The sequence below is a fragment of the Arvicanthis niloticus genome, chromosome 17 (assembly GCF_011762505.2).
Source record: "Arvicanthis niloticus isolate mArvNil1 chromosome 17, mArvNil1.pat.X, whole genome shotgun sequence".
NCBI lineage: Eukaryota > Metazoa > Chordata > Mammalia > Rodentia > Muridae > Arvicanthis > Arvicanthis niloticus.
Genome location: NC_047674.1, coordinates 2881404 through 2908288, shown reverse-complemented (window position 1 = coordinate 2908288; position 26885 = coordinate 2881404). Strand labels below are relative to the sequence as shown.

At 39.6% G+C, this 26885-nt stretch overlaps 1 protein-coding gene across 5 annotated transcripts in view; it reads right to left on the bottom strand.

Moving 5' to 3' along the window:
* The window catches only part of Fbxl17 (F-box and leucine rich repeat protein 17), a 421711-nt gene that overhangs the window by 389670 nt on the left and 5156 nt on the right, over positions 1-26885 (bottom strand). For 4 of the 5 annotated variants that reach the window (XM_076914670.1, XM_076914671.1, XM_076914672.1 and 1 more), the window contains exons 2-4: positions 19706-19828; positions 16707-16964; positions 3581-3712 (exon numbers count right to left, since the gene is read on the bottom strand). In XM_076914670.1, the coding sequence (XP_076770785.1) occupies positions 3581-3712; positions 16707-16964; positions 19706-19828 (513 nt within the window). The remainder of the gene's footprint in view (positions 1-3580; positions 3713-16706; positions 16965-19705; positions 19829-26885) is intronic. The other variant, XM_076914669.1, reaches the window with a different exon arrangement.

The window sequence follows — 26885 nt, the reverse complement described above, 5'->3', positions numbered from 1 at the left end:
CTAAATGTCAAATAGTCATAATTTCCTATACGATAAGCTTCTAATAAACAAAGAAATCCCTCTCAAGCTCTAAAGTTTATTCTACTTAAGTTGGAACCACAAATAAGAATATTCACATTCTCTTACTGCTTCACATACAAAGTCAATTTCAATTTGTAGTGTTCTTCATGCAATTAGTATTTCATATGGCAGAAAAAAATAAATCTCCCCACTAATACCCACTAATACTACCTAAAGGAAAATAACCTTCAATGAGGCCCCACAGCAGCAGAGACTGTAAGCATTACATCTTTATAGTTGCATCAGGGATGGAAAAGCTGTCAGTGGAACATGGACCGAGACAATGCTGCCACCTAAAGGCCAAGGCCTAACATGAAAGATGCCTGTTCCATCCAGCAACTACGGGAAGCCACAAAACCAATTAACTGCAGTAATTCCCGACTACACAGGCAAGCAGGAGCTCTAACAGTGTTTTAGAGCAGATTCAATTTATTAAGAGAACGGAATAACAGAGTTCATTTGAATACTGGTCAAAGAACAGACCAAACTCTGCTGGCATCTTTTCTGAGACACAGTTCTTTTTTGAATACCTCTATTAGCAGCTAATAAAATTGGCAAATGACCAATATACTTGTCAAAGCAAAAACAGTTGACTACTTACATATTTTATTTAATACATAAATATGTTTAAGTCCTATGGAAAGTTAGTTATCAGGGACTCAATCGTCCAACAGAGCTCAACGTGTCCTGAATGTCCTTCTAAGAACCTTAATGAGAATTACGCTGGCTTCTCTTTAAGGTTTATTTAAATACCTAAAATCCCTCATGAAATAAAAACCAAATCCAGATCTGCGTCTCTTTGGATTTAAATATATGCCACATTTTCAATATAACACAACATGAACAAAACCATCAAGAAAATAAAACATATCTTCCCAACACAAACAGCGTCACCTCTGGAAAGCCGTCAGCTAAATCCTACAGGAACAGCAATGCACGGCGTCTCTATGCTTACAAGAGCACACTTGCCAATCAATCAGACTACCAAAGACATCTACTAAAACTCAGAAAATGTTTGAGATAGGACTAACGGCCTTTCGCTTATGTTGTGTACCAGGGATACCAAAGCTTATTAATAAATTAATCTATGATAAAATATGAACTACCTTAGGCTTCTAGTGTATGAGTCAGTCTACACTGAGCAATCAGAGTATTTATTATGCCACTTAATCTTCAACTATAACCTGAAAGACAAATATCGACACACCACCATTAACAAATGAGACCAGGAGGTTTCATGACCTTCAGTAATTTTCTCACGGTTACAACACAAGTGAGAAACAAACTATCAGTCTATCTAACCTTCAAAACCTCTCTATAAGCTTACACAGCCTTAAGTGACTAGACTCACAATAACTTAAAAGTGGACTTCAAGGTACTCTTTACTGTTACTTCAAGGTAAAAGCATATTTTGTGGTATTAAAAGCATTTCATTTTAATTTGTGCGTTTCAATTTTTAAATAATTTCAAAAAGTGTCATCTTAACAGAAGAGGTGATACTTCGAACCCCTTCCACAACTGAAGTTCGTATGTATATGCATTTTATTACATTTCCAAAACAAACGGGGCCACCTTATGGACTAACATCCATGGTGCCAGAAACACCAAGGAAGCTGCCAAAGGAAGGAGGCAGCCAACAATCCTCCACATTCATGATGCCTATGAACCACATCAATGGCCAGTATGGCACGGTAACCCTAAGGGTGCAGGAGTGACATGCATATCTTGGTGGTAACCAACAGATCTCTTGCTGGATTTAAAACCTGATCAGTAAGAGGGAGACCAACCATGTCGGATACTAGAAAACTAGCTAACTACTCAGTCAAGTGGTTATCGGAGGAGAATCTACAACCACTAATTTACTAAACCAGCATAATCCCTAACCACAATCTATTAACACGTGTCCTTATACCCACAGACAAGTGTAGTCTTCACCCCTCATCAAGGAAATTTCTCTTTGCAAAAGAGAGACCACCACAGAAAATCCACAACCAATCAAAAGGCAATTGTGAACCCCAGTCCCTACATACACACCTACGAAGGACCCTCTCACCTAAGGATCAGGGAACATTGCAGAAGACTGGGCAAGATGATCATAAGAGACACAGGATCATAGAGTTTGCCATGAAATTGTGTCTCCTAGTAACACCAGAAGCTAGAACCATAAAGTCTTACAAATGTGACTGCCTGAACATAGGCTGAACAATGATAACATCAACACACACGCCAAGCTGGCTGAGGAAAGCCCAGGATGCCACAACTCTACACAAAGAGCCACAGAGAACAGAGGAAGACTGGGAAGAGAGGTGCTCCTCTCCAGGGAAGATCGCATCAACTGTTTGTCCAATACCAAGTAGTCAGCCCTGAAAACACAAATTCCAACAACTGTACAAACTGCACAAGTCATCCTTAGAAATACATATGCATACAACAGCGATTAGTGGAAAGACGTTGTGGGTTTGAAAGAAAGTGGGTAAGGGCATACAGGAGGGCTTGACAGGGGAATGGAAGGGAGAAATGTTATATTCTAAAGCTACATTGTTTTCTTTCATTTCAAAATGTTTAAAACTGAAAAGGGCAACAAAAATGTCTCTACTTTGAAATGCAAGTTTAAAAGCGAGTCTTGTTTTTATAAATACATTATTTTGACACTGGAAACTCCCACCAGCTCCTCCCAATGATAACACTTCCTGGTAATTGATATGCTATCCCTATCAGTTAAAATTAAATAGCTTTGAGTTTCATTTAGATAAAAGCTACAGCATAGGTGAACCTAAAAAAAGACGAAAGATCAGTACAATGTGATTCCACTTCTACTAAAACATATAAAATAGGCTAACTCACAAAAACAGAAAAAATGAGCAGTTACCATGTGCTAGGGAAAGGGAACGGGAATTGAGTGGAGTCTGAGCTGATAAAGAAAATGTTACATGATTACATACTGGTGATGACTGCATAGCTTTATGGATATAATAAAAACCGATGAACATTATGTGACTACATCTCAACAAGAAAAAAAATTGAGCAGAACATTAATCCATCGTGAGACACGTATGCATGTGCTCAAAATATAAAACTTACGTAATTATCGAGATTCTTTGCCCGCATTTACTAGATTCTATCTTTTAACCATTCTAAGTAAAAAGCTCTGTTTGTAAATATATACATTTCTGGGCATTAAAATGTTTTTAATCTAGAATTATTATAATTCCTAGAGGCACCACGGGAACAATGAACAGATTTGGCTAACAAATCTCATCTATCCCAGTATGCCTGAGTTAGATTCACTGTCACAACTCTTTAAAGACACAGCAGCACACATTAATGAGGGTTTAAAAGCCCAGCACCACACGTGAGCATCTATGCTCTTAAGGGACCAGACTGTAAAACAGCTGGACGACTTCTGCGTTTCAATGTGTAGTATTTGCCACTTGATAACCAGAAGACAACTTGTAAACAGAATAAAAGAATTCGAACGGTAGGAACAAACTGAACATCGCGGACGAAAACAAGTACTTACTAATTTGTTTTCCTGCATGTATATCCTTTGTAACTTCAGGCAGCTCTTAGCTATGACAATCATGCCTTCATCTGAGATCTTGTAACACTGGCCAAAATGAATGTCTTTGAGGTCTCTGCATTTTGAGCCCAGCTGTAAACAAAGAGATTTGGCTCAATGCTCGGAAAATAACAAAGGCAACATATTTCTAGTGAGATTTTCGTGCAATATTCTAAAGAAGCCATACATAAGATAAAAAACGATTTGTAAGCTACTTTTAAAATAACAGAAAGTAACAGAGGCGACTAGTAATTTAAAACAGTATTTTATAAACCATCTACCCTCTAACATACTTGTTTCAATTGTACCACACAACACCAATGTACACAGACTTAACAGTTTTAAGTTCACACTTTTATTTAAGTCTTAATAGTGTATATACTGGGGTAGGGGGTACCTAAATATAGAAATGATGGTATAGTCATATAAATCAGTAGTGCATAGCCATTAAAAACTGGAATACTGAAAAAGTAGAAAAATGAAAAATGTATACATACTTTCACAGCAAAATGTATATATATATATATATATATATATATATATATATATATATATATATGCATGCACAGATGAACGGGCACATACACCAAGAGACTGAAATGCAGAGCAGCATGCAGACGGTCGGCTTTAATGACTGCAGAGGGGTTCACCCTCTGACTGTCCTCTCATTGAATCTTGAAATCAGCACACAGCACTGCTTCACTGTGTGATTCCCAAGCAAATTTGTTTTGGTTGATTCTCCTCTCTGCTCATGTCCCTTCATCTCCCACTGCTTCGTGTGTGTTTTCATGTCACGTGTCGTGTGGCTTCTCTTGTCCTAGGTTCTTCCTCAGAAAAATTGCTCTCCCGTGTATGCTCTCTCTTTTTGAATTTCTCAATCTTTGCACATACTCCGTTCCCTCTACCATGTCAGTCTCTCTCTCTCTCTCTCTCTCTCTCTCTCTCTCTCTCTCTCTCTCTCTCTCTGTGTGTGTGTGTGTGTGTGTGTGTGTGTGTGTGTATGTCTTTCTCCCCCCTCTCTCTGTATATTAAGAATTGAAATTCACACATGAGACGAAACTTGCAGTCTTTATCTTTCTGTGTCTGGATCAATTTGCTTAGAAGAATAAATTACACATCTATGTATTGTTCCTAAAAATTCCACAATTTTTCTTTCTAGCTAAGCAAAATTCCACAGTGTCTATCATATTTTTACTCTCCGCTCATCTACTGACAGACATCTAGGCTGGTTTCACGTCCTTGCTATAATGAATAAAGCAGCGGTCAACATGAATGCCCAAGTATCTCTGCAGTAGGGTGTAGAGACTTATGCACAGATGCTCAGAAACGGTATACCTAGGTCAAAGGGTAGGCCTGTTTTTATTTTCCTGCGAAACCTCAATAGTCACTTCCAAAAAGGCTTCACTTGCTTACACTCCCATCAGCAGGGACCAAGCATCTTTCCCAGTATCCTTGCCATGATTTCCTGTCACCACTTTTGATGACAGCTCTTCTGACTCGGGTGACATGGAATATTGAAGTCATTTGCATTTGCATTTCCCTGATAGCTAAGGCTGCTGACACTTCTGTAAATACTTATTGGCTATTTGCATTTCTTCTGAGAACTCTTGTTTCGTTAGCTCACTTCTTTCATTTTTAAGGAGTATTTAATTTTTTGCAGTCCCTCATAAATTCTAGATATTAGCTCTTGCCTAAAGTATAGCTGGCAAAGACTTGACATTCCTTGGCAAGCTGCCTGGTCATGCTGCCGACACTGTTCATCTGTGTAGTCCCATTTGTTAATTCTTGGGGTTGCTTCCTATTCAGAAGGTCCCTAGCTCCACTCTATCTTTAAGTGTATTCCCTGTTTCCAGTTTTACGTTAAGGTTTCTGGTCCACTTTGAATTCATTTTTGTGCAGCGTGAAAGAGAGGAATCCTGATGTCTATTCTTCTGTTGAATAGTCCCCACATGCTCTACGTGCTTGACACTCTGATCAAACAGGTGGGCAGAGCTCTGTGGGTTTATGTCAGGGTCCTCCACCCTGACCCACTGATCTACACACCTTATTTTTCTGAAAGTGCTGTATGGTCCTGACACTATAGTTGGGTAGAAGCATTCTGACATGCAGTATCAGAAAACCTCCAGCTGTGTTCTCTCTCCTTATGAACTCTTTGGCTAGTATTGGTTTTACATTTCCATATAATTTTTTAATTGGATTGTGTTTTCTACTTCGGTAAAGACTATCATTGGAAATTTGATGGAGCATGTATTAAATCTGTATACTAATTTTGATAATATACACTTTCATAGCATTAATACTGCCAATCCAAGAAGATCCTGCTGTTGTCTGGTGTCTTCTCTGGTTCCTTTTTTCAGTTTCTTCAATTTTTTATTGTAAAACTCTTTCACATCCTTAGTAAGGTTTGTCCCTGGGTAGTTTGTTATCAGTATAAAACAAAGTCACTATCTTTTGTATGTTGATTTTGCATTCTGCACCTTTACTGAAAATGTATATTAAGAGTTTTCTAGCAGAGTCTATAGGGTGCTTCAAGTATAGAATCAAGTTGTCTATAAATAAAAATAATTTGACTTCTTTCTCTCCTGTTTTTTATTCATTTCACATTATTGCTGCTCTAGTTAAAACATCAAGTTAAAACTATACTGAAGAAGACTGGCAAGAGCAGAACTCCTTCTCATTGCTGGTTTCAGAGGAAATACTGTTTTTCGCCATTTAGTGTTGTGGTGGCTACAGGCTTTATTGTTCTACGGAATGTTCCCACGGTCCCTAATTTCTCCAGGACTCTCATCATGAGGACACACCGAATGCTCAAGTCCTTTCCTGACTCCATGGAGACAGTATGTGGTTTCAGGCCTTGTCCTTGCTTGTACTTAAGTATCTTTGAATGAATAAAATAGTAATCACTGATGTATATGCAGAACTCTCTTTAAGACATTTTTTCCTCTGTATTAAAGATTTCACCCCAGGCTGTGTGTACCACACCCATACTCTTCCACTCATCCACATCCCCAGGCAGAAGAGGCCTCTTTAAATGCAACAGACACAGGAAGCCATAATTGCTGCTTTATATAGTTCTATGTCATAGTTAATTCCAGATTTCAAAACTAAATCCATGCTTAGAAGAGTGGACCATGAAAATAAGAACATGGATTCATTTACCTAAGCTTTAGTTTCCCCTTCACAATATAAGAAAAAAGGCCACAGGAACAATAAATCTAAAACAATATAGTAGCTAAATGGTGATTTTGCACACAACACAATCTAAATGTAATCTGTGAAATTACTGTCACTGCAATATACACACACTGTGTGTGTATATATAATACTTCCATTATTATTCACCATGCTCATTAATATCAGCTGTCAAATCCAACTTAATTTATCAAAAAAAGAGATACATTTCTAGAACTTATACCTAAGAGAGCTGAATCCAAACTGACACTTAGAACTCTGAATTGGCTCAACTATGTTTGTAAGACGATAAAATGGGACTTTTCAGTCTTTAACCCTCAGACAACCTCTCCATTACTTTCTACACAGACCTTGCTCCTGGTCTACAATGGCAAAACAATGCCGTTCTCTGGCTGGAATAACTCTCCACAGGTTGGTATTTGGGAGGAGAGCACAGGGTTTAGATTCTGTCTCTAAGAACACAAGCATGTTGCTGATGAAGCTGAGGTTAAATTAAAGTTCATTTCACATGTAACACTCAATCAACTTTTAAAAAGCTATTAAATGTCCCAAACTGAAAGGGTTCATCCATATGTCTAACGCAAATGATCAAACAGATGATCATACCACTCGACAATTCTAGCTGTGAGATTCTCCAGCTTCCAGTAAAACTTAGATTCATACAAAAGAGTGGGCTAAGAATGCCTCAAACTTCTTAACAATGTTTATAGAAAGCTGCAGAGCAATACCATACAATTCTGAATGACTGTGTTCATAGAACAGAAATCTGCACTCATAATTAACCCTGGGGGTAGAATTAGAGGTCTAGGGGATGTTGTTGTTGTTGTTGTTGTTGTTGCTGCTGCTGCTATTGCTTTCCAGATACTTAAGTTCTCAAAAAAATTATCTCCAATGTATTTTTAATAAGGATGCTATTAAAACATACTCTACAAATTCTGAGACTATATCAAAGCAAGAAGACATAACAACCAGGTAATTGGAAATCTAATCCAACATCAAGATGAAAAGAACTAATGGATCGTGCTGAAGTATTTGCTGACATACTGGTACTAGCTAAGTTTAAGAGGGAAGTTCCATTCAGTGGCTACACATCCATCAATGCACTCATGCAACAAGAGAAATCGTTGCTCTCAACTAGTGCTAAATATAAAAACCGACTAAAGAGGGTGGAAGAAAGATACTAATCCCAACCAGAGCAAAACATTATACAGATGAATACAGAACATAATTAGACAACAGAATTCAGTCACGGGATGAAGGATACGAGCCAGAAAAACATGGGCAAGGGGGAAGAATTCTCATCCTTTGGGGAAAGAAATCAGCTGTCTAGCTGAAATGGATTAAATACAAAAAGCAAATAAGCAAGGGAGAGAAAATGCTTGGAGGAAGTCCAAGCATCCTACCTCCTGGTGGGGACAATGATCGCTCTCTATCTAATAAAGGAGACATGCTCATTTCACCTCTACACTCCTGTCCCTGAGGAGCCAACAGCTCCCAAGAAACAAGCAGCTTTGACTCCTCTGACTGGGACTACTCTGCCGGCCTATTTATGCAGCTACGACTAAGTCAGACGGCCGGACGCCAGGGTGGTGTTAACAAGCACGGGTAGCTCTTGAAGAAGCAACATCCTATGCGTAAAGTCAATGAGTGCTAAATTTGGTGTTGTATTCTAGCATCTTTGTTTTATTCTCACTCTATTTAGATTCCAGGCAACAAAGGACAGACCTCCCTGAAACTTCGACAATTACTGCACTGGAGAGACAAGTAAAGAGGCTTACATCTAAGGAGTGACTGGGGTCTCGATGGAATCTTAGACATCAGTGTGATGCCACACTGGTGAAGTTTCAGGCTAAGACCCGTGATTTAGGTTGGCTGCATGGAAGGCTAACACAAGTGATACTGATAGCTTCATCTACAAGGAAATGACATCATGTCAAGGGAGAGGAAGAAGTGCACAATCGCTACAGATCCACAGATCCTTTAATTATCTCATTCCAAGCCAGTGATTAGAGTGTCTCAGGAAGCAGGCTATTATGACTCACTACCTAAGGACAGTAACCATCAGTTACTGCCATGTCAGTTACTGCCACTGTTTTAGACAACATACCCCATGAAGCACATCAATCCTGACTAACTGCCATTATTTTATCCATAAATATTCCAAGCTCGAGACTCCCAAGGCAGGGTCAAATCCATATATTTTGTTGTTGTCCTTCCAATCATCCATGTTGTAAAACAATCTGTGGTGGCCCACAGAAAAATATTCAAAAAGCATCAACCAACCTTTCTATGTTTCTCTATTTGCTTGCCCTGAGTCCCAGACCACAGATAGGGCATACAAGTCTTCTAAACCCAAGATTCCATCCAGGAAGAGGATGCTGGAGACATTGGAGCTCTGACCTTGCCAAGTGGAGAGATCTTGATCAGATGCCTGCCATCTAGTTGAGACATATACACACAAAGTGGTACCTTGGGAATAAGAAATGTCCCTGTCTTGGTCACTGTTCCGCTGTAATAAAACACTATGACCGAGGCAACCTGGGGAGAAAAGGGCTTAGTCAGCTTAACCTTCCACATCACTGTCCATCAAAGAAAGTCAGGACAGGAACTCAAACAGGGCAGAAACACTGAGAAGGAGCTGATGCAGAGGACAAGAAGAAGTACTGCTTATTGGCTTGATTCATCATGGCTTGCTCAGCCTGCTCTCTTTTAAAACTCAGGACCGCCGGGCGGTGGTGGCGCATGCCTTTAATCCCAGCACTTGGGAGGCAGGGGCAGGCGGATTTCTGAGTTCGAGGCCAGCCTGGTCTACAAAGTGAGTTCCAGGACAGCCAGGACTACACAGAGAAACCTTGTCTCGAAAAACCAAAAAAAAAAAAAAAACCCTCAGGACCACCAGCCCAGGGGTGTTCCCATCTACAATGGGCTGGACCTTCCCCCACTGACCACTAGTTAAGAATATGCCCTACGGATGAATCTACTTACAGCCAGATCTTCTGGAGGCAGTTTCTCAAATAAGATGACTCCTCTTAGATGATGAGAGCTTGTGTCACAGTGACGTAAACCTGGCCAGCACAATCCCTACATAAGGTTTCACCTAGACCCATCCGGAAGACGATGTGAGCAGCACTATGGGCTTTCCATAACCCATTATTTCCATAATGAGCATAGAATCAAGAGTACGAGGTAAAGTTGATCACCTGGGAATCACGCTTCTAGTAATGAAACAGTTTCTGCTTTTTGGTCCTCTGTTTCCTAACAGCATGAAGAGCCAAGAAAACTAAGGAGACAGCACTCTTCTCCTCCACCAGGGACATGAGCATGCAGGACAAATTGCTACAGACAATCACATTTTACCAGAACCGAAACCTCCTTGCAGAAGCAGCAGGAAATAGGAAAACTGGAATTGAAATAAACAAATTGTTATGTGCTCAGAACAGACCTTCTGAGAATAGAACACACAGGAAGGTGCGGCTAGCAGGCCCTTGCTCATGTACAAGTTTTACTGACAGAAGTTCCAGTCTCCACAGATTATATCAGAGAAAAATCACTTCATGATTCTGATTGTGGAAGAGGAAAAGTATTTTGAAATACACCAGAAATTTCTGGGTTGTTTTGTTTCATTTTATTCTGTTAAGACAGGGTATCTCTAGTGACACTGGCTGACCTAGAATTCACAGAAACCCAGGTGCTGGGATTAAAGTTGTGTGCCACATGCCCAGCTACATTCTGCTGGTGACAGAGCTCTTCCTCAGAAGCAACTATTTACCAGCGCCTACTGTGCTGGCGTTTGGTCAAAGCCTAACCCCTTCCCTGCTCCCTGACCCAAGAAAGTCCTTTTCCTTGAGATACACCATTCCAGTCTGTCTCCTGGACTTGTCCTGTCCCACCTAAGGTAGAAGAATAAGTCGAAGTAGCTGCAGAATGGAACACTCCGGAACACTCACCAAACGGTTAAAAGAACCATCACAGGACAGAGAAGACTTCCTCTGCCACACACAGTCCTTCCCACAGTCTAAGGAAGATCATTTCCAGAAGTACCACCTATCAAGAATAATATCCACAACACATATTGAAAAGCACAGATGAATAGGTAGACAGGTAACAGAGAATCCATAATCATTAGAACTAGAGACAGACAGAGCTGGAATGCTAAATCACTGAGCCAGGATATTGTGTTTGTTTATCATACTGAGGGCTTTAATGGAAAATATAGGTGACATGGAAGAGCAGATGAATATAGGAGAGGTAGAAATTCTAAAATTTAATCAAAGTTAGAAATAACAATAAACTTTAGCAGAAATGTAGAATGTCTTGGACAGGCTCATTAGTGGACTGCAGGGAGCTGAGTAGAATATGAGGGTTTAATTTTATGAAACTAGTAAGTTCCAAAAATGAAAGCAAACAGAAGAGGCCTGCTGCAGGGGCATGACGGAACTGAAAAGGTAATGCAGGATGTCATTCGAAGGGAGGGACGCCAGCGTGTGAGGCACTTGAGCCTAAATGTTCTCCAGATTAATGTTCCACTTCAAATGCCAAGCTGAGAAGCTCACAGGATACTGCAAGATGTTATCAACTACAGAAGATAAAAGACGAGATAAAAACTGTGTGAGGAGGCAGATAATAAAGATATCCTGCCTACGGCAAAACTATGACGACAAGAAAAAAGAGAGAGCACCAAATAAAAGTCAGAGATAGTCAGGACTGAGCAAAGGACCAGCATCCAGCTACACACTACTAAATCCATTAGAAACAAACAGATAAGATGGAGAGCTAACGCCTCAGGCACTCTGGCTAATGCTAACCTTCCAGCGGAAGCAGAAGTTACACTCTCTGAAGAGCACACTTTAAGCCAAGTTTGTGGCTTTAAATAAATATACTTGTTTATTTGACTATACAGGAGACGAAAGAAAGCATTAAGTAATCCAAATCCTTAATGTGCACTTAAAACAAAAATGTCAAAATACCTGAGGCAAAAGAAGAAAAAAAAAAAATCATACAAAAAAAAAAAAAAAAAATGTGGTGGCGCACGCCTTTAATCCCAGCACTTGGGAGGCAGAGGCAGGCGGATTTCTGAGTTCGAGGCCAGCCTAGTCTACAGAGTGAGTTCCAGGACAGCCAGAACCACACAGAGAAACCCTGTCTAGAAAAACAAAAAAAAAAAAAAAAAAAAAAAAAAGAGCTTCCTATGAGAGGCTTCAGATGCACACGTTACCGTTTTGAGGTTCATTCACCACTGCACCCATAAACTCCGCAACAGATGCCCTCTTAGTATCACATGCATTTTGCTCTGTGGTATTTCATTCTCATTCATACAAGGTACCCTCTCAATTCCTCTGCCCTTTCTCCTGGGAGCCACGGATCATGAGTAGACTGTTCGTTCAATTTCCAAATATCTGAGGATTTTACAACTTTCTCTATTTGGTTTCCAGGTTCATTCCATCATGGTCGGGGAGACTACTTTGTATAATTTCATTACTTTTAAGTTTTTAGGAAGGCAGTCTATTTATGAGAAAACACATGAACATAAAGATGAGTATTCTTCCATTTACTTATTAATAGTTATGCCCAGGTTTTGTTTTCCTTTAGTTATTTGTAAATGATTTTTTTTTTCAGCTTTTTGGGGATACTTTAAAAAAAAAAAAAAAACTGATTTTAAACGTTGTTCTCAGAAGTCCATTGCTTAGGTTTCCTCAAAAAAGAATCCTATTTAAAATCCTCTAGTATGCCATGTTTTTTATCCTTGCATGACTTGTGACTTGAGTCCAAAACTGGTTGTTAGAAGGGCTTCAGAGTCGGCTCAGTGGTTAAGCCAGCTGCTGCTGTTGTCGAGGACGTGGCTTCAAATGTTAGCATCCACATGAGGCAGCTCACGGCCACAGTCACTCCAGGTCCAGCGGATCCGACGCCCTCCTCCATTCTTCACAGGCTCCGTTACACATGTATATCCACTCAGGCCCACACAGACACACATGAAATAAAAGTAAGTAAATAAATTAGGTAAATTATTATAATGTGCTGACATGAGAAATTAAGACTCTCCTCCAGTCCCTAGGATTTACTGCTTTGGCAGCTGGGATTTCAAAAGACATTTCGGTTAATACCAGAAGTTTAAAAGCAAAACAAAACCTTACACACACAACTCTCTGCCCAGGCTGTGCGACCTGGTTCTGTGCTTGGCTTGCTCTTCTTGCTACGCCTTCCTTCTTAGCTGCTGAACTTATTCTTTTAGATGCCCCTCTCATGTTATGGGGGGAGGGTAATTTATGAGACAGGGTAGCACTGTATAAGACAACCAGTGGTGAAAACTGATGCTCTTCTGTTTTCCTAAATGTGTTCTGATCGGGGTGCACAGGACGTTCAAAATTTTCCTCTATACAATGATACTGACAGTCCTAATTTCAGATAGGATGCTTAAAAAGTAGACTTAAATCTTCTCCCTGAGACATTTCATCCTAGGCCTCAGGAAGGCTACTGTATGGCTCCTCGGATGTTGTACACAGCAACCACAAGATGGTCTTCTATTTTCCTTAAAATATTTTCAATCTATGTCTACCGCTTTTCTGTCATTAAAATGTTGGTAATATATTACATGATGCCTTCATCACCCTCTGAGTAGCTCCTCAATAGTTTAGATACACACACACACACACACACACACACACACAAAGTAACTTTCAAAAAAGATCCACCCTACTCCCTCTGTGACCAGGGACCTGTGCCCTGCACTGGGAATGCAACTGCTATCTTTACAAATATTGCCAACCTAGGAAAAGACTGGAACACAAATTAGTTTTTTTTTAAGGCAACAACACTGTATTTCTTCTACTTTTAGTTGCCTTTTCTTAGTTTTAGCTTTTAAGGTGTTGGTTTGCTTTGCTTTTTGATTGCTTGACTTTGTTTTTAATGTTGCTCTGGCTCGCCTGGACCTCATTTTGTTAGCAGAGTTAGCCTCTAACTCCAACGCGCTGTTGACCTCCCGCGCACTGCACTGCCTGCTTGGTCCTCTGGCTGCTTCCAGTGGATCTGGCACCTCTGTCTCCTTTTAAACATTTCAACAGCGCTTTTCAAAAATTCTTCTCATGGATTGGGGTTTGTTGATTGTCTGTAGGTTCATTTCTGTTTGTTTGTTCTCTGTTTGCTTGGGCAGTGCTGGAGAGCAAACCCAGAGCCTTATGTAGCCTAGAACCACTGAGCTATAGCTCCAGCCTAAACATTTATCTTTTGGAAACTAAAAAACTCATACCACAGCCAGATTGAAATTTACCGATGATTCAGTTTTCAATAATCTAAAAACAACTACAATGGTTTATTTTCAGGAATATCTGAGTTCCATGACTCAAACTAAGTTGGTACTGTCACATATAATAGTAACAATGGATATAATTTCTTAAACTGTTTTAATGAGTTGACTACTAACAATTACCCAAATACAAATGCTAGATGATAATATCTTATTAGACAAATACAACAGAGACACAACATAATGGTAACATACTTCCATTGATAAAATTATATAGTATGATTTCTATGGGGATAGAAATGTCAATATTCAAAAGATGATATTCTATAAGTAAGATAATTTTTGGTCAAAACAGTCCAACTTTTGGCAAGATAACTCAGTGGGTAAAGGCCATTGCTGTAAGCCTGGTAGCCTGAATTCAATCTCTGGGACCCACATGAGAGAAGAGAGACCTGACTCCTGCGCACCATGGGACGTGTGCACACACACAAATCAGTTAATTTTAGAAGGGAAAGGGCAGCAAGATGACCCAGTGGTACAGGCACCAGCCACCAAGACTGTATACCTGCTTTAGCCCTGAAACTCAAGGTGAGACACATGTACATTCACGCAAACACACAAACTAAATGAAGAAAAAACTTTTTTAAACAACTAAAATTTTAAGAAAGCCACTATAGCCTGAGAAACATTATCAAGAAGAATTCAATACTTTAAATACTATAGTCTTGATCTGTTACAGCTTTAAATTGAAATGCTTTAAGTAGTTGCTTTGTATAAAAATAATTCTAACTCAAAAAACAAATACATTTGGTGTTTGCTAAATCCAGTTCAAATTGTAGCACTTCTGATGGAAAGACATTTCAAAGGTATGACCAATAAAATGCATGCATTCATTTCTGCACCATTTGTCATTTATTGTCAAAAGGGAGACAGTGAGTCAACAAAGTCAACAAGGAACTGCTAAATAACTGAGTTCAAGAAAAATAATAATCACAGAAAGCTGTCAATCATAAAAGGATTGGTTTACTAAAACCGTAATACACTCACAACCATAATACACTCCATAATACAATTTATAAGTCATCAATAGGTTATAAAATTAATTTACTAAGTGAGTCATAGGCAACATTTATTTAACACAGTAATGTAGAATAAGTTAGGAAACAAGAATACACAGTGCACACAAACCTCGTTTTTTTATATATATAATCCATTCTCTTTGTACAATACCCAAAACACCACTCGGTCAGTCAGAGCAATCTAACAGCCCAATTTTTGCCACACCTTGCTGCAAAGGAGTTAGGAACAGAAAAATGGTGCCCTATACTACAATGAGAATCTTTCTGATCACTGAAGAAAAAAATTAGCTACAGAGGAAATATTCAGACAGCTTTCCTATCTCTATTAGAATACTCCATTGTACAAAGCTACTTCGTAATTCAAAAACCATAAATAACTAAAACAAACATTGAAATGTTAACTAACTCTTATAATGACTGACATAATAGAGAAGATTTACATCATCAGTTTCAAAGTTGTAAAGTTTATAATATTGGATTGGGACAACATATTCTGTCCCTTATAAAACTTGATAATTTCTGACTACTTTAACTACAACTATGATTTTATTTTTTTCCCCAAGTACTTAGAACATCCTCACTAGTCTGCTAATATGATGCCTATTGTGTTACATGACACTTAAATATGTAAAGATAATCCAGCTGTTAATATGTTGAATTTAAAAAAAAAAGTTTTGTTGTGAAATATGAAATGCTAAAATCATCATAAGTAAAATCATAGTGTATCCATAAAAATGTATGCTTCTCTAGAAAAGAGAAAATTAATTGATTTCAAGAATGTTATAAAATGCTTTATCTGTAAAAGAAGAAGCTAGTCAAGAAATATGAAAATAAGGAGAAGTATCACTTCACAGCATGCCTAGCATGGGCTCCCCTCTACACTGGTGGCATCCTTGACAAACACAGTGAACGGCCACATTCGGCAGACTCTATTCATACTCAACTTTCAATAAATCCATACATAGTGACTCAACTGAAGGAGCCTCCCTCCACATGAGCAAGCTGCTGTGTCAGGAGATGGCAATGCTATTCCAAAGGAAGAGTGTCAAAAGGGAGGGTATTATTGGTTTAATTCCAATTAGTAAGACAAATATAGGTCATCAACACTTGTTTCTTATTTTGTGCTCTTCAATTTGAACCTCTGTTTATATCTTAAAACCATGTTTAAAATCCGTCATCTGATAACATGAAAGGAAAATTAAGCTTTTAAATAACTTTAAAAAAACTTATCCTGAGCTAAACTGAATACTATAACTTAAAGCACAGTATGGTATAGACCAACTTAAAAAAATGAATAAATAAAAAGAAAAATTTAATTTTAAACAGGAGCTAACAAAATCGAGAGCTAACCAAATGGCTGGCCACAGACATCAGGCTCTCACTGTAAAGCACAGCCAAGCTGAGGGACGGATCTGCTCATCACCACAGCACTGGAGCTCACTAGCCCCCTCAAATATCAATTTTTACACAGACATCACAGTTCACTTTAGTCTCCAGTAATAAACGCAAGAATGTTGCTGCAACAGTTGTGTAATCAGTGTGCGAAACCTCTCAGTAAACGCCGTGGATTTACCTGCTTGAGTCCTTCATCAGTGAGTTTGTCCTGGTTGCCTACGTGGACTTTCTGCAGTAAGGGACAGTGAGAGGCGACGGCAATGATAGAGGTGTCAGAAAGCTGCTTACACCTGTAGGCTGTATACCTAAGAAGTCCAGGACACTTAAATGCTAGAACACACACGCCAGTATCAGACATACTGCGACAATCAGAAATGTTGATTTCAATTATATTCTGACTTCTGGAGGCAATTTTTTCCAATAATTCATCAGTAACCTACGAGAGAAAAAGATATAATAAATTAGATATTGCTGGAAGTGGAAAACTATTTTGTATTACTTAATTTCTATCAACAAGTAAGACTAAGAACCGTGGTATAATAAAATATATACATACTTGTCCCTTGTCCTCAGTTTCTGCTATAAACTCCATAAAGCCCTTGTAAATTTGAGTGTCAGCGTCGTTGGTCATCCATGACAAGTCCCTTTGACCCTTCCTGACTATGGTAATAAGGTAACGGAGAGTGGGCTCCGTGACTGTTCAGAAGGAAGTCTACACCATCCAGTCAGTAAGTGAGAGTGGAGCTTCCACGCCTCTAACCTCCTCGGCGGGGAAGACAGTGCTCAATGGAGATTAGGTTATACGCACTCTCACCAAAAAGCTAACAATTAGCCCTGAAGTGCTGAACACTGGAAGACCCATCCCTATGTTGACGTATAACTTTTCCATGTGAATGTTTCTGGCCATAGCCTTAATTATAAACCAGAAAAGACAAGTAAAATATTTTTCTGAGTTCAAGTTCAGGGTGAAAGTGTAGCTTCTGAACTTTTAGCTTCTGAGGTAGAAAGGCTGGCCCTAGGACTTCCAAGCGGTGAGGCAGGGTTACCAGACCCTTAACCTTGTGGTCTGCACTGACGCCTGGCACATGAGCTCTCATAGAAGACTGCTTCTAGTGTGGAATAAGCTCCATGTATTTAGTACAAGTGGTCTCAGAAAACAAAGAGAATACACATGCTTCTTTTCACTAAACCCTAGAAACCAGTCATTTGGGGGCTTGCTTTAATTAAAGCTTCATGCTCACCAAAAACTATAATCACAGCTATATTGAGATTTAAAATGTTTTATAACTAAGCTACTATTACATATAAATCAGTGTGACCTGTGAACTGGTGTTTGGTTTGTTGTGTCTGACCTTCTGTTTGTTTGTTTGTTTTGGTGCTAAGAACTAACCATAGGGCCTTGTGCACAGCCGGCAAGCTTCTGAACCATATTCCAAGTCCCATGAACTGAATGTTCATACTTGGTATTAGGTGACAGCACGGTATGTAAACTGCAAGCTTTCCTGCTAACACAGTACTACCCCACAGGTAATACACAGCTGAGAAAACACATGCACCACCGTGGAGCAACACAGCAGAGGTTACAGAAATAAATGCCTTGTCAGAAAGCGACTCATAAGACTCAGCGCTAAATATAAGAAAGCCTATAGTTCATCTGTCAAAAAACTCACACAGCCATCTGAATTTATAAATTAAATACCAGCCATGCATGTTCTCAGCCCAACCACCAGTTTTCAAAAGAGAAATCAGTTAATGTTACTTCAGTCCTGTGATAAAAGCAGCAGAAAGAGAAAATGCAGATAAAGGTTAACAGGCAAAAGGGAAACTGTTGAGTGCACTGGAGTAAGAGCCACAGAGGGAGCACCTCCGTGTCTGCTGAAAGAAGCACTAACTCCTCCTTTCCCTCCCCTCCAGGCCTCACCACCAGCAGGAGAAAACAGCTCAGTGTAAGCTGAGAGGAAACAGCTGAGTCAGCAGGAGGCCAAGGGTCACTTCCATTGCCTTACCTCCATTCGCGCCATGCTTGCTGTACATACAGTTCAGGAACATGAGCAAGTAACTACCTAGCTCTGCAGATATTTTAGCCTGTTACCAATGAGGAGGCAATGAGACAGGCTTATATGTGAATGTTCTGGAACTTGCTACTCTGTTTAAAAGGTGAGAGTCACATACAAACTGCTGGTCGGTATACAGCAGACCCTACATGCACCACTTTGTTACATGCATGTCTTTGTAGTCTGAACTTGATAACATGAGATAAGAGGCCTGCAGCGAGCCACGGTGGGCTATTCACACCCTAGTAATAAGCAAATGTTACAAATCTGCTTCCTTTTAAGAAAACCTGTCATCAGGCACTTCCCAACACAGCACTGGTAACGTGCCATGAGGGACTTAACAGCAGCTTAGGACTCTAATAAAATTGTATCTTTATTGGATGTTTTCATATATTTCTAATGTAAACATCAACTTTAAATATCCTTTAAAGAATGAAACCAAGAACACTAATAAACTGTCTGCAGTCAGCACTAAAAATTCCATCTTTTTTTCCTAATCTATGGCACCATGTAAGTTTACTGACCAACTAAACAACTAGGAAACTGGAAAACATCCAAAAGTTTTTGTCAAAAAGTTATTTTCACCCAATTTACTTCTCTTTCTCTATCCATAAAACAGGAGAGAACAGCGTCTCTTACTAGTGTTGCAGAGAGATGGATTCTTACGTGTGATGCCTGTGCACCAGCACATCACACGGCCAGAGGCATGCGTGCCAACATTCTCCGCTGGTAAACTCTTAGGATGTCACCGCCCTAAATGAAAAGGCCCGTAATTTTGAAATGATGATACAGGGAGAAACAGAAAGGACTGAGACAAAGAGAAGTGAATTTCACAATTACCAGTCTACATTAGAAACTACCCTTTCCACCGTGGAGCCTCACTGTCACATGAACTTATATCTTATATATACACCACATATACACACACCAAATATGCAAATGTATGTGTGTGCATGCAAGGGAGCATGTGTGTACGCATGTAGCATTACATTTTTTGGGAAATTACTTCTTTAAAAAAAAAAAAAACATAAAATTGGAGACTACAGTCATCTGAAGGAAGAATAAAGATTTTTCTTCCACTGAGTGGATCAAGTAAGGATTTTAATAGAATGCAACTCCATACCTGCTGACGACTACTAAGGTCCAGCTGCTTCCAAAACTGGAAATCTAAACAGAGGTCACGCCAGTACTTGCAAACCAACGATGCAGAAAGGCAGCGCTCATCCAGGGACAAATTGGAAAATATCTGTGAATTACAAAAAGAATCATGGATTTACTAGGTATTTGCCAAGACACAGCAATATGACAAAACTTAACGGCTTAAATTATATTGAATACAAGTGGACACCACCAAAAACTCAGAGACTGTCCTACAGAACAAAAAGTTTGGTGACACAGGCTAAGGACAGAAACTGACATTACCTTTTAGTAGAAAGGGAAAAACAGAATGATACTAACGTGTGTTTAAAAAAAAAAAAATCACAAGAAGAAGCCAAAAACAAATGAAAAATGATTCTGCTTACAGCACAAGAAAAAGACTAGGGAGGAAAGAGACAGAAGAAAGCCCGCATGGCCTATCCCTAGAAACGCATACCCTGTCCGACTCTGAAAGCTATATATCCAATACTGAACAGCCACAAAACACCTGCTGCAGATTCCAGAAGCTCAGGGTCATAAAAAACAGGAATATATAATAGTTTTAGTCCAGAAAAGATTACACAGAACAACTAACTACCAGTGCAAATCCTGACCTGGATTCCGGGACACAAAATAGAAAAGAACATTAGTGACGAGACTGATCAAATCACAAGAGGTCAGTTTGTAATCACTAGGAGTACGGCAGTGCTGGCGCCATAGTTGGCAAGGGCACCTCAGGAACAAATATAAAGTTACGGGGACACATTGGGTACAGGGTGGAGCGATCTCTCTACCTCTGTATTTTCTCTATACATCTAAAATCATCCCATACCAATACACATTATAAATCTTAAATACTGAAATAAAAATGACACTACTCCAAAGTGAAACCTATTTTATATTAACTTAAGCTGTCCCTGACGCTGGGGCTTGCCATTGGATGTCATTCCCCAAACTGGGCCACCTTTATCTGGCTTCAATGGAAGAGGATGAACCTAGTCCTGCAGTGACCTGATGTGTGGGGGCGGGTGGATACTCAGAGCTGGGCTCCCCCTTCTCAGAGAAGAAAGGGAGGGGTAAATGGGGAGAGCTGTGAGGGGGTACAGAAAGGACAAGGGGCTATATTGGTATGTAAAATAAATATATTTAATCTTTAAAAAAACTTATCACTGGAATAAATAGAATGATCATCTCAGAAAAAAACAACAACAACAACTTTAAATCCTATCACGAAAAGACTGAAGACAGGGTTGGGGTCCAGGCAGATCTCTGAAGATGTGGAGACATGTGATCAAGTAATGGTATGTAGGTAGACTGAGAGACTGAACTGAACCAACTGTGAGAAACGCTTCCGAGACAACGAGAGAAAACTGGACACCAAACAGATGTTAGATTTTACTTTCTATATTATGATTGATATTCTTATTATTATCTTTATATTTATTCTAGTGCTGATGAGAAATTATAATCTAAAATTTGCTTTTACATTCTTCATTGGAAATTTTTTAAAACATTGAAACATTAAAATAAGAAAAGCAGAATATAGTTGAAGCTTGGTGAACAACATCCAAAGGGTTTGTTTTACTATTTTCTACTTTAGCTCATACACAAAAATTTCTACAAATGTAAGTTAAAGTTTTCGAGAGAACATACTTTTAACGCAATTACCTTGTCTTCAGGCTTGAGTCACAGCCTTACCAAACTGCATAGCCTCTGTGTACCTAGATCTAATAGGGTGGCTGTGAGAGTGTAAAGCCCAGGTACAGCTTCTACACTATAGTCGGAAACAGTAAGAAGTCTATAAATCATTTCTGTCATTGCTCTGTCTTAAAATAACTTACCTCTTCACAACCAAGAGTCGTTGGTCTTTAAGCTACTGCTTTAAACCTTGAGCCTGGGGAAAATTACAAGTGTTTCCTGTTCCACAGAGGGTATAACAGGAAGTACAGAGTATGCATAAGAAATGCCTAATGGATGTGGCTCCAATCCCCATAAAGATGGGGTAAGGCCATGCCTGCACTGCTCAGATGCAAGACCTATAGACAAGCTGAGTTCCCTCTAATCCGCTTTTGTTGTACCCATAATATTTTCTGTATTGGTTTCATTTCCTCCAAGGCACAATAGTTCCAATATTTCTGCACCGTCTTCCTTGATGAATGGTTATTCAGAAGCACGAGATTTAGCAGAACCTACCGACAAAATAGTAAGAACAACCGCCTCAAGAGCTACAATTTAATAATGGGTGGAATGTGGAGGGAAGCCAAAAATACGAAGAACGGCCAGAAACTGCGTTTCTGCTTGTTTCGTTGGTCTCCTGCTGGGAAATGAAAGCGGAGACCTGCACAGCAGACACAACAAATACTGAACAGACCATCATCTTTCCAGAGAGAGGACCAAAAAAACATGCCTCCACCAGAAGAACGTTCACTCTCCTGCTCGACACTCTTCTCCTCTACCCTACTGCTCAGTCCCAACGCTGCCTGTGTGGCAGAGCTGCAACATGACAGCTATGCAGAATCTTAAAACTCCAAAGGGAACATGTTTCTAAGCCACAGAACCAGAGAGAACTCTGTGGCCCAAAAAACTGAGTCCTGTGGAGTCAGTATTTAAAACAAAATTCATCACGAAAGCAATCCAAGTCACACAAAACTACACAGCAGCCCAGTTCTACATCTCTGGCAGAAACTCCATCTTTCAAACCACAAAAGAAAAGTTTTATTGGCACACAGCCTAGTACACACATTTTTTTTGCAAGGCTGTGTGCCAATAAAACTTTATAAAACCTGGCAGCAGATTTGCCTTGCCCCAGGCTAAGTTCATGAAACCCACTTTATAACACACATGCACTTAAAGCTGTAAATTCCTTCCACTCTGCTTCAGCAATATCCCATAATCATTCCTGTATTGGCTTTCATTTCCTTCAATTTACAATTATTTCCAATATTCCTGTGATATCTTCCTGATAAAGGGTTAATCAGAAGAATGAGACAGTTAGCAAAAATGATAGAAAAGTTCAATCCAAAAGTATATTTGCTCCCAAAGACTGATAAGACTGTCAACATCAATTCTATTAAAATTTCATAAACTAATAAGTGGTTCATATTAACCAAGGAAAAAAGGCGGCCAATTTCCAGCATTAAGGCAATCTGTGTCACATGACTCCGGAATGAGTAACCTAAGCAGAGCCCTCAGGCTACACACAGCATGGAGCAGTAACTTCAAGCTTTGGAATAGCCAATGACAAACTTGGCTTGCACAAGCAGCAAAAATGTATCCTAAAGAGAAAAATCTAATTCCCCAGACGGCCATTCTGGAACACTCAAACTGCCAAGTTTAATTATGACACACAATCAAATATATGCTATGAGATAAAACACGTATGCACAAAGGAGAGACAGAATGAGAAAGTCCATTAACAAGAAAAAGTCATTGGAAACTGCACATAAAGCCTAAGATAGCAGACTTCCTAGACAAACACAATAAATCAACAATGAAGGTTTAAAAAAAGCTGGAGAAAAAAGGAGACCATGGGATGGGCCTCAGTGGCAGAACACTGGCCCGGTACACATGTAGCCTGGGGTTCAAGGCTCAGGCCGGCAAAAACAAAAAAGAAAGAACTAAGGTTCGCAAAGCCAAACAAAGATGTCTCGTCAAGCAGAGAATACCAATAAAAGATAGAAATTACAAAAACAGAAGGAAATTCTGAGGCTGAGTTACACCATAACTGAAATGAAAATGTCAGTACAAATATAGACAGATGAAAGAGCAGGTCAGAGCTACAAACAGAGGAGTCTCTCCATCGTCCCTTCTTCACTGAGAGTTAGCTCAAGTCACTCAGGATGAACTCAAAATTGTTACAAATACAACTGCCTTCAAGGTAGCCAGAGAGAGAAACTTAACCATTTAGAGCCTACTGCTTGCTTTGTAGGTTCTGAGATACCTGTTATCTATTGATAATATAGGACTTTATAGTTATAATAACTATAGACTTCAGAGATACTGGGTTCAAGAGTGATTTAAACTCTTAGATTCTTCCATAAATTTTGGAATATCAGAACGCCTTCTATCTTATCCTGTGAGGCCAGCACTATCACGATATTGAAGTCAAACCAAAGACCAGCAAAGACTTCCAGGAAAATGTACAGACTAAGGCCCATCATGAATATAGGTGTAAAAAAAATCTCTTTAAAAATTAACAAACTAGGGACTAATGAGTGGTTCAACTGTGAAGAGCTGTTGCTCTTCCAGTGGACTCAGTTTCAATTCCCAACACCAGCATGGCAGCTCCCAGCCATCTATACCTCCAGTCCCAGGGCCTCTGAGAGCTCCAGGCATGCCATGCATCCGCATAAATAGACATGCATGCAGACAAAACACCCATACACATAAAATAAATAAATAAAAACTAAAGCCATAAACAGTAAAAAGATCATATGGACCATGGACAAATGAGTTTTATTCTAAGAGTGGGCCAATACATAAAAAAAAAAAATATTAAAAATTAAAAATAAAAATAAATAATAATAAAAAACACATATAACACACCAGAACAATAAAATCAAAGATTAAAAAAAAAAAAAAGAGTCCCAACTGATTCAAGAAAAGGCATTTACTTAAGCCCCACACCATTTCTTGATTAAAACAGTCTACAGTCCGAATAAAAGAGTACTTTTCAACTTAAAAGTGAGATCTACATCACTCCACCCCACCTATAAACTGATGTACGTACACTTGAGTCGGTAGATGTTTCCCAGAGATCAGGAACAAACCAAGGATGCACATTATCATTGCATCCTACGCAATGTCCCACTGGAGCATCTGGCCAGGCAAAAGGCAGCAAGGAAAGAAGGGAAACTGCCTGTTGGGGAAGGGGCTGGTGGGATGGACGCGCACTTGCTGCTCTTCCAGAGGACCAGGCCTCAGTTCACAGCTCCAGAGAATGTAACACCCTTTTCTGACCTGCACACACGTGTTAAGTGTTACATGGACATATAATGCACTTAAATAAAGCAGATGCTTTAAAAAAAATTCTCTCGTCACAGAGGCTGGCTAATTAAGCAGGCACTCTTAATAGCAGTAAGTATTCTAAAAACTGAACAATTCGTATCCACAGCAGCATCAGAAAGAGTAAGTTTGTATAACCTCCCCTTCCCTGTTGAGGTTTCACAAAGGCTGAGTCAAGGCGCCAATATGCTCCTCTAGTCACTGAACTTCCTACTGTTATTTACATCGCTCAGTTTGTCACTATTTACAACAGTCCTTTTGGATTCTTTGAAGCCTCTTAGAGTCGGTTTTACTCAGCTGCTTTCTTCTCCCTCGGTAAGACTCACATTCTTTATATTCTCTACATGTCTCACAATTGTTTGAAACTAGGTATTTCAGGTAACACAGAACAACTGGACCTTTCTGGGTCTTTTTATTTTTAACTTGCCTGTTCCTTCTGGAATCTGATCACTACGGTGCAAGTGTCTGTTCCAGTAGTTCTCTTCTCCCTGGGAAACTGCTGTGTCTGCATGGCTGTTTCAGTGTCTTGGAAAGTTTGTTTGGAACTCTCTAGCCTGCTCCTCAGTCTGAGTATAGGTTAGACAGGTGGATGTTCCAGGCAGCCAGTGTTGTCTTTTGTTGTGTAAATGAGATAAGGTCTTGATCTTGTTGATCCTCCAGGCTCTGCCCCCAAGTGCTACAATTACTGGGATAATTAGCTTAGCCAATTTGTCCATCTTCCTTGGCCATTCCTTCCTGCATGGAACAAACCCAGATGTGTGGAGAGATTATCCCTGCATGGCTCTCTCACTTCTGAGGTCTCCCTGTTCCATTTCCGGCTCCTTTCCCACAACTCCAAGAGGCACTACACCTTCAGGCCAACTTTATATGACTTTCCTTTTTACTTCTGTCTACCAAGTCCTCTGCTTTTAGTTGACAACTGGCTTTAATGTATTGTCCTACACTGAGCTAGGCCTGTATAGGTCAGGCCAGGAACAGCATCCTAGATGCTGCAGAATGCCACAACTCACTTTTTATAAACAGTTTCCTAAAAATAAATCTTCCTCCGTATTTGTCTTTTAATTCTAGAGTGACTTTTTTTAAAAGCTGGATGTTTTGTTTTTACATTCCATTTATTTGTGTGCATAGGAGAGTATGTATATGCACCTGCACTAGAGTGTGTGCACAATTATACACACATATACACAAGACTGTGTGTGTACATGCACAAGAGTGTGTATGTATGTGTGAGACAGAGAGACAGATAGACAGACAGACAGACAGACATCTGTGGAGGTAGGACAACTTGCAGGAGTCCTTTCTCTCCTTCCATCATGTTTGTCCCTAAAAACTGAACTCAGGTCATCGGGCTCAATGGTAAACGCCTTTACAGGCTGAGCTATCCCAATGACTCTACAGTTTTAAGATCTAACTTGCTCTCTGCATGCCCATGGTAGCAAGCAGCACCTCGATGGAACAAGTCTGACCAGTACGTCTCCAGTTTCCCTCTAGTAAAAAGTAAATGGCACTTTTGACCCACACATCACTGACTGCATCCACATAGATCTAGGTTAGTTTTGCTTATCGATGTGAAAAGGAATTTAATATGTAGGTGGTAAACCAGGGGAAGGATACCCCAGAAGGGTGGCCAACTCTAGAATCTATTACGCTCATCTAAAGTGGTTCTTAACCACCCTTTCTCTCCAGCATCTTTTATATAACCTGAAGCTCCGAGATAGCTCAAGGTCTGACAGCTTTCACTACAAAACAACTGACACAATTCTTAAGTAAACACACAGCACTTTTTGGTAGTCTAATTAGCTTAAGACCACTTAGTACACTTAGAAAGGAAGTGAGGTAAACCTACCTTCCTAAAATTTTCCAGGCTTTCTACTCAAAAATTAACTGTCAGCAAATTTCTCTCCTGAAATTAACTTGACCACTAAAGCAGCCCATTTGAAACAAACCTACCAAAATGAAGGCTTTGTATCTGACATATCAGAGTGAAAAGAACTGTAGAGAAGGCTTCCTAATGGTGATTGCAGACAAGTTCTCTCCTTTACTACATTTTGGAAGGAAACAGGCTTACTCACCCAGAGCAAGATAACAACCTAAACTCTAAGCATACTGAATGTTTATCTCAAGGTAGCCATTAGTGCAAAGAGAAAATACATAAAAAACCT